At 40.1% G+C, this 9,327-nt stretch overlaps 1 protein-coding gene across 2 annotated transcripts in view; it reads right to left on the minus strand.

The window, feature by feature from the left end:
* LOC118560330 (E3 ubiquitin/ISG15 ligase TRIM25-like) overlaps nt 1-9,224 on the minus strand; it is a 75,132-nt gene extending 65,908 nt beyond the window's left edge. For both annotated transcript variants that reach the window (XM_036131271.1, XM_036131270.1), the window contains exon 1: nt 7,430-9,224. In XM_036131271.1, the coding sequence (XP_035987164.1) occupies nt 7,446-9,107 (1,662 nt within the window). In that variant the 5' untranslated portion in view covers nt 9,108-9,224 and the 3' untranslated portion in view covers nt 7,430-7,445. The remainder of the gene's footprint in view (nt 1-7,429) is intronic.
* Between the last annotated feature and the right edge of the window lie 103 nt (nt 9,225-9,327).

Raw genomic sequence — 9,327 nt, forward strand, 5'->3', positions numbered from 1 at the left:
GGTCGCTCTAGCGTGCTGGCGTACTTATCCATTCTCGATACGAAAATACGTGTACAACAACTAGAGATAAGGAAGTGTGCCACCCAATATGGCGGACCGGAAGTTGGCCAGTGACGTCAGTGAAAACCCCCTATTTGTGATCTGCCTAAGCCCTTTCCAGACAGAAGCAGAGTCGTTGGCTGAAAACTAGTTTTGTAGCTTCTCAGAATACAGTCATTTAGCCTCTTTTACCGCCTTACTAAACTTGTATTGTGCATCTTTCAATCTGCATTTGTCCCCACTCCTGAAGGCCTCTTCCTTATCCAGCCTTAGCCTTCTGAGTTTGGCTGTGATCCAGGGTTTGTCATTATTATAACTCACCCTGGTTCATGATGGAACACAGCAGTCCTCACAGAAGCTGATATATGATGTCACAGCCTCTGTGAACTCAACCAGACTGTTGGTAGCAGCCCTGAAGACGTCCCAGTCAGTAGAATCCAAACACGCATGAAGATCCTCCACAGCCTCACCGGACCACATTTTTGATGTCGTAACTACAGGTTTGCAGAGCTTTAGTTTCTGCCTGTAAGCAGGAATCAGGTGAACCATGAGATGGTCAGATTGGCCCAGTGCAGCACGGGGGACGGCGTGATAAGCATCTCTGACTGTGGTGTAACAGTGTTCCAGAATGTTCTCCTCTCTGGTCGGGCATTTAATAACCTGTCTATATTTAGGAAGTTCATGGGTGAGCCTCTGGAAAGGTCACAACCATTATTTTCATCCTCTGACTGTCATGCTTTAATGCAGTTGAACCCGATTTTTAGCCAGTCACAGAGTTACGTTTTAAAGAGCTTATTGAAGGGGTGAATAATATGGGGCCAAAATAGTAGCTTTAACATTTGCAAATGTGTGTGGAGAGTTGTGTGTCTGTATGTCGATTTTTGCGTGTGCAGTGGGATTTGAAAATGTGTAAATAAATCTGTACATGTGTGACGAGATTTATGTGTCTGTACAACAATCTGCAAATGTGTAAAACTATGTGTGTGTAATCTGTTTTGCAAATGTGTAAAAAATCCACAAATCTGTATTCAGATCTGCAAATGTGTACAGAGATTTGCAAATGTGTAAAAAATCCACAAATCTGTATTCAGATCTGCAAATGTGTACAGAGATTTGCAAATGTGTAAAAAATCCACAAATCTGTATTCAGATCTGCAAATGTGTACAGAGATTTGCAAATGTGTAAAAAATCCACAAATCTGTATTCAGATCTGCAAATGTGTACTGAGATTCGCAAATGTGTAGATCAATCTGTAAGCACACACAGAGACACTTGTGTCTGAAGTATTTTAGCTTCAAGACCCAGAAATACAGACAAATCATTGGTTACAAGTCAAGCGGTTTTTCGGTTGGCTCTCTTTACACACATGATTTTTGCTACTCTTCTGCCGCGGGAGATGCACAAATGCGTAGAAGGATTTGTATGTGTATTTTTTCGATTTGTGTCCCCTTGCGCAGGCTCACAGGCTCACAGGCTGCCTCTTCCGGCTGTGGGAGGTCACGTGACTTTCAAGGATTGTACCAAAGCGTTTTGCTTCCACGCGGCTGACAAGGCAACTTTCTCCCTTTAACGGCAAAAGTTTCTTGTTTTAATGAGAGACTTATCTTGCTAAAACCAGATAATTGTCTCCTTATAACAACGCAACATAACCCGGCATCAGCTCGCGGGATATTTGAGTGTCACGGAGAGGAGGAAAGACGGAGGGGCGCCTTTTATTTCTTTTTAAGAAGTCGACATTTGTCGGAGGAATGTATTTCTGCACTGAGGAGTGACAAGGTAAGTCATAAATATACAGCAAGTCCTCTACTTGAAATTTTATCAATTCGGCAGTTATTTATATTTAACAACTATGCTTTGGAAACACTTGCAGCCCTGTAGTACAGTCTCTGGCTCCGTTTACACGGTGAAAACAGGTTTGCGTTGTCTTTGTACTCTCCATTTACACACTACAAGGTTTAACTGTTGCTTAGTGGGGCTTTCAGGTATAGCTGTGGGTTTATTTACAACAGTTTGCAGCCGAAACAGTCCTCCGCCAGCCGCTGTTTTCTTCTTCTGGGCAATTTGACGTGGAGCTTCAGAAATCACAGCGCTACTAGTGGTGCGGCATGGGAATTACACCGTTTAAGTACTCTAAACAGGGCCTGTGACTGCAAATGTTCTACATGGATGTTAATGAGATAGAGATAAGGACAAGCAGTTTAATTTTTTTAAAAAACATGTCATGCATTTAATCATAAATTCTGCTGTAAAGATTAATAATCACGTGCTTAAGAGTCTTTTTATTTTATTTTTTTATATTAACCATAATTTCATTGTGCTTGTAGACTGACATATCAGCTATAGCAATCATGGATGAGAGCTTGGCCATCTATATTCCCACCTATGCTGACAGAATTGCCACCCGGAGATTTTGCTCCCAGTTCCAAGGAAAAGGTGAAAGAGATGTCCTTCAACAGACATTGCTTGAAAAACTCTTTACATGCAAATCTTCATGGAAAAAGTCCAATTTGATCTAAAATGTTTTTGGTTTTAGGTAATACCACTATGTTATATATATATATTTTTTAAAAAGCTTACCATTTGACTCAAAATGTGTTTTCAATATGTTTTCAAGAACATATGGAAGTGAGCCACAATAGTCAGTTAGCTTTTGTTTTTGCTGACAAAGATATAGAGCAAAAATAGAGCAAAAGGAAAGGGAAGCTGCTTTTTTTTCAGGGCACAATTATGCTGATGTCAGAAAGGCTTTGGCTTCCACAGCAACATCTGGTTCACTCTATATTTTCCTGTTTGATTTTTAAATGTCCAAAAAAAAAAGTCCTGGCTATTTTTTGAAAAGAATACTTTGTGTTTTTACGACCATTACAAAGTGCCAGATATGTTTTGATATGAGGGCGGGGTTTAAGGGAAGCCAATCACAACCAGGAGGTACGTTCATTTAGCGTTGGGTTACTTTTTTTTTTTATACCAGCTGGTCCATTTCACCAGGTGCTCACGTTCACACAGGCGCAGCCTTTATCTCCGTTCATTTCTCCGTAAACAACTCGTATCATGTAAGTATGTACAAAAGAGAAACTAATTTAATTTATTTTCTCTTTTAAAAGTTTATGTTTTTTGCTCTTGAATATTTGCTAATATAAAAATAAATTGTATTATCTTGAGTGAAACAGACTCACTTTAAGCATATTATATAAAATACAAATATATGATAAAAGATTATATTGAAGATGAAGGGTAATATCTCAGCAAAAAGCAGGTTGGTTTACGATGCGGTTTGTCTGTGTTTTGGTCTGAAACATGTCCAGTTTAAAAAATAAATACTTTAAGTTTTATTCCAGCTCATTAAAGAAACATCCAGATCCAGTTTCCAAGAAGTTTGTGCATGAAGTTTCCTTGGGGGTTTTCTTTAGCAATGGAAATAAACTTAACTGTCCAAGTGGCATTGATCATTAGAGCTTGTTAAATTCTCTAACTGTTAAACGGACAGATTCCATCATCAACTTGCGATTTATTGCCAGTTCAAAGTAAAGTTTTTAAAAATCAAAAGGAACTATATTTTTGAGCCTAATATAATAAAACAAGAGAAAACTTGGGTAAATAAATAGTTTTAAGGTGAAAGTTTTCTCTCACTATAAACAGAGCTCTGAGATCTGTGGCTCTGCTTCCCTCTAGTGGTCACCAGGAGTAGCACACGCAGTCCTTTTGAACAAGACCTTTTTTAAAACACATCACCCTCTACAATTATTGCCAGCACTGATAAAGATGTGTAAAAAGCCTTATAATAAATAAATACATTTTTATTTTCCAGAAGAATAATGTCACTTTGAAAAATGTAGAAACCAATAATATGGGTTCATTTATGAAGTTATTTATAATCCTCTATGATGCTCTCTTCAGCTCTCTACATTGTTTACACTGGGTGCGGAGACGGCCTTGGAAGAACGTTGATTTTGTGTCTGGTGAATTATTTCTGTTATTTTGGCCAAACCAGATCTTAGTTTTGTTGCAGGGGAAACACCAGATTATCATTTCTAATTTCCTGGAGAAAAACGGGCCCACAACATCACAGGTCCTTGTCTGTAGTTAACAGTGAGAAACAGTCATCCTTTGTTTCAAACCAGTTCACCAAAGCAAAAGGTATCAGGTAATGACCCGCCATCAGGTTTACATTTGTGATGGTAGGACAGAAAGAGTCTTTTTTTAACAGCTGTTCTGTCATCACCATTTGCTGACTAATGATTGGCACACCTGACTGACCCAAATAATCAACTCAAAGTATAAATAAATAATCTAAAGTGTTAAAGTTATGTTGATTTTATAAGATAATTAACTGTTCAGAGTCCCCGTTTTTTGGATTGTGCTACAGCAGTAGAATATGGATTTATCTTCAGGCTAAAACACGTCTCTACCAGGGCTGATGCTAATTGGAAAGGATGCTGTTAATTTCCCTTTTACCAGGAAACAAGTATATTTTCAAAACTTTAAATTACAGTAGGTATTAAATTTATTTTACCTGCGTTCTGAAGGGAACTGGTCCCTTCAGACAGAGCAGCAGCAGCGCCGGCCTCGTTTCTGCACTCCCGCCTCGCCGACTTCATCCCGGCTTAAAATTGTGTTTATGTCATGACTTTCATTTAAATAAACATTTCAACAATTTTGACACAAAATGATCTGCCAGTCTTATTTATTACTCTGGAGGCTTTGAAAATCCAGACATGAAGTATTTATAATAAAGTTGAATTTATTTCCCATATTAAGGTTGTAAGTTAGTAAAAGTGAGAAAAATGTATTTGTATAGCACCTTTCGCAGACATTAAAATCAAAGTGATTCACAATAAAAACAAAACAAGCAATTTATAAAAATCCTTTTAAAAGCATTTTCTATAACGTATTTTTCGGACTATAATTCTGTTTTCAGAACAATTGGATAGTGACTTTATACAGTGAAGGTCAAAATAAATTATTTCAACAAACCTATTTACATCTTCAGAGGTTTTTGAGGCAAACATGCTGAATGAAGCAAATCTAATCTAAGTCATGCATCAAGAAAGCAATAAAATAGAAAAGTATTAAAAAGGAGAACTTTGTACAAATTACTAATGGATAATTTGTGAAAGGTTACAGAGTTCTAAACTAGCAAACAAGATTTTTACACAAATAAGTTATAATTATAGGTAACAATGTACCCTGTTTCTTACTACTTTAGGGTCATAGAGTCTGACTATCGAAACACAATCTGTTGAAAAAGCATCCAATTAAGCTCAGTGTAATGTCATTATGAAGACCTTTTTCAAAATGTGGAACTAATCTATAATCGATAAATATATAAAGGATATTGAAATATTCAGCTAGCTTCTGATTTTACGGCAGATATACCGTGCATTTCTAGTGACATAGCTTGTCTACTTCTACCCTGAACAGGAAGTCCTTATACATTATTTTAAGTTTCTGGGTAAGATGTGAAATATATGGTGTAGTGGTGAAGATTCTCAGTCATCCAGGTCATGATCAATCTAAAAAAGGTTAAAAAAAATAAAACTGGATTTCTTTTCTGAAGCTGAAGGCGTTCTGTTTCCCATCCTGGAGTTCCAACCTTTATAGACCTGCAGACGAGGCCTTTTTAGAGCTTAGATTCACCTGGAACTGGTCGCCCCCACAATGGAGAGTCGTTAAGCTCATCGTTAGCCTGGCTCAAAGGAGAAATGTTGTGGTCACATGTGTGGAGGAAAGATAAGATAAGAGACTTTATTGATCTCACAGTGGAGAAATTCACGTGTCACATCGGCTCAATGATCAAAAGAAGGTGCCAAAAGGAGGAAAAGGTGCATGAGGTATATGACCCGTCGCTCTGACCTCTGTGGTTATGAAGTCCTTTGAGCGCCTCGTGCTTTCACACCTGAAAGAAATCACCGACCCCCTCCTGGACCCCCTACAGTTTGCCTACAGAGCCAACAGGTCTGCAGACGATGCTGTCAACCTGGCCCTTCACTACATCCTCCAAGACCTGGACTCTGCAGGAACCTACACCAGGATCCTGTTTGTGGATTTCAGCTCTGCCTTCAATACAATCATCCCAGCTCTGCTTCAGGAGAAGCTCTCCCAGCTGAATGTGCCCGACTCCACCTGCAGGTGGATTACAGACTTCCTGTCTGACAGGAAGCAGCACGTGAAGCTGGGAAAACTAGGAGGTTATGACACCACAAAAATATGTAACTATTGAATACAATGGTTATATTCAGACTTCAGTAATGGTGCCAGCTGCAGGACTGAACGGGAAATTCACGAGAGCCTTGTAGAAAAGATAATGTTTTTTAAAAAGCTTTAAATAGATTGCATTTAACAGCCGAGTGTCAGAAAGCACATGTCTGTGGCAGACTGAATGTCTCCAGAAAGGGGGGTTAGTCCAGCCCCCTTTTGGAGCCGTGTGTGTGATAAAAGACATGTTCCCAGGGTAAACGGACAGACACAACTTACAATTCATGGAAGATACTTCGGGATAAGATTAGGCTATCCGCGTCGTTGATAAAACTTGTAAGTTGTCTCCCATTTGGAATTCCAAATTGTAATAAATATGTGTTTTAACTGTTTCTGCCTTTGATTATTTGTGTCCTCTCTTGCTGCCAAATCATTGAACCAGATGGGCGAGACGGGCCGTGGTAATATTGGAGTAGGAACGGGCCCAGAGTTTTATCAGTGGACAGAAACAATGTCTCACTTTAATACTTAAAGTCTTTATTTATTGAAAACACGTTAATTTTCATCAAAAAAAATTGGATTTAGGTCATAATTGTGGTATAAATCTGTAATGCCTCATTTAAAGAAACACCATAAATTCACATTATAGCTCTTAATCACAGATTTTGCTGCTAAACACATCCTGTAAGTTTTAAGTTTCAAATAAAACTATATTGTACAGCTGCATTGTAATTTTTACTGAAATACTAATTAGAGTTGTGGTGATTTTGTTGTTTTGAGGTTATTTACCTTAAAGATGTTTTAAATGAATGGTTAAACATAGTAAAAAATTCAAAATATGATAATTCTCAGATGAGTAATTTACAATATTAGATATCTGTTGTCTCGTGTGTGTCTGGACTCAACAAAACGGGTCCAAACCACAACCGGATCAAAGAACTGGTTCCACTTTTTAAACCTGGGAATCATTTGACATTTTATTGCTGAGTTCACAGTTTTTGCTGCTAAAAGCAACAAGGAGGAAAAACAGCAAATATTCTGGTGCTGATCAGCTGGTTTAGAAACAATGTTGAGAAATGAACAAACCCAACAGAACCACAACATCAATTCTGAAGAAAAACAAGTGCTTAAAATCTCTGATTATTGATTTCTAATCTGCTGGAGATTTAAAAACCAGAATCAAACTCACTGAACCTTCAGTGGATTCTGTCTATTTGGGTTTACAGAACTCAGCAGAACCTCCAACATAAACATAAACTCCAGCATGTAGCGGCTGAGTGAAGGTGGTCTGGACTCTGTGGAGGAGAGTCATGGTTTCAGAGACGCTGTAGAAGGACAGAATACCTGCTCTGTGATCCAGGTACACTCCTACTCTGGAGGAACCAGGACCTGAGATGGAAGTCCAGATGCGGTTGTGACGAAATCCATAACCTCCTTGGGAACAATTTAATGCCCAAGATTTGTCATTAGCTCCAAATATATATTCATTCCCCATTCCTGCTCTGCTGATATTCTTGTATGCGACTGCTACAATAACTCCCTCTCTCCACTCCACCTCCCAGTAACAACGTCCAGTCAGACTCTCTCTACTCAGAACCTGAGAACAACCAGTGAATCTGTCTGGATGACTAGAATAAGACTGAGGTTGATCCATCACTGTCACCTTCCTGTTCCCCTCTGATAGTAACAGACGACTGTTTGCTGTGTTTGGATCCAGTGTGATTTCACGTGAATATCTCAAGAATCCAGCTCTGCTCTTTGGTTCTGGTTCTGACAGTGAAACATCCACCTCAGTGAGTCTCAGTGAGATGTTTGTCCATGCGTCTCTCAGGATGTCCTGTAGTTGATCTCTGAGCTCTGACACAGCTGCTGTCACATCCTCAAAGTAGCTCAGAGGACGGATCTTGATGCTGGATGAGTGTGTAGACTCACTGAGTGCTGACAGTGAGGGGTAGTTGTGGAGAAACTGGTTGTGATCCTCTGTGTCTGAGAGCTGCTTCAGCTCAGCGTCTTTCCTCTTCAGCTCAGTGATCTCCTGCTCCAACTTCTCCTGAAGCTCTTTGACTCGACTCCCTTCAGTTTCCTGCTGGGATCTGATCTGCTGCTTCACATCAGAGCTTCTTTTCTGGATGAGACGGATCAGCTGAGTGAAGATCTTCTCACTGTCCTCCACTGTTTTATCAGCAGAGTGCTTGATGGCCTCCAGCTCCTGTTGAAGCAGCTTCACATCTTTCTCTCTGTCCTGGATTCTCTGCTGGATGTTTTCTCGTCTCACCTCCAGCTCTCTCTGCCTCTCAGTCCTTTCTGCTGCAGCTGACACTGTGTCGTGGCCTTTATGTTCATCCATTAAACAGATAAGACAGATACACTTCTGATCAGTACGACAGAACATCTTCATCACCTCATCATGACGAGAGCAGATGTTCTCCTGGAGGTTCTTGGAGGGCTCCACCAGCTTGTGTTTCTTAAATGCAGCTGAATCATAATGAGGCTGAAGGTGTTTCTCACAGAAGGAGGCCAGACAGAATAAACAGGACTTGATGGCTTTCAGTTTTCTTCCAGAGCAGAAATCACAGGCCACATCTTCAGGTCCAGCATAGCAGAGATCAGCAGGAGCAGCTTGGAGTCCAGTCTTCTTCAGCTGCTCCACTAAAGCTGCTAACATGGTGCTTTTACTCAGCTCAGGCCTCGGTAGAAAAGTTTTCCTGCACTGAGGGCAGCTGTGGATTCCTTTCTGATCCTCTTCATCCCAGAAGTTTTTAATACACTTCATACAGTAGCTGTGTCCACAGGGAATAGTCACCGGATCCTTCAGTAGATCCAGACAGATCGAACAGGACAAGGTTTCTCGGTCCAGCTGGTTCTGCTCCATTTCTCCTCTCGGTCACAGTGACTGTGTGAGTTTCATTTCCTGAAAACAGCAACAGCTCTGAGCTCTGATCTACGAATCACGTGTCAGAGCAGAGAGGCTGCAGCCAATCAGCTTTCAGCTCCAGCAGATGTTGGCTCCACCAGCTTCAAGGTGTGTCTGAGAGCAGGAAGAACAGGGAGGGTTATCAGGTTTTACAGCCTGCAGAATAAGGAGCAGAGGT

Source organism: Fundulus heteroclitus, unplaced genomic scaffold, assembly GCF_011125445.2.
Source record: "Fundulus heteroclitus isolate FHET01 unplaced genomic scaffold, MU-UCD_Fhet_4.1 scaffold_42, whole genome shotgun sequence".
Taxonomy (NCBI): domain Eukaryota; kingdom Metazoa; phylum Chordata; class Actinopteri; order Cyprinodontiformes; family Fundulidae; genus Fundulus; species Fundulus heteroclitus.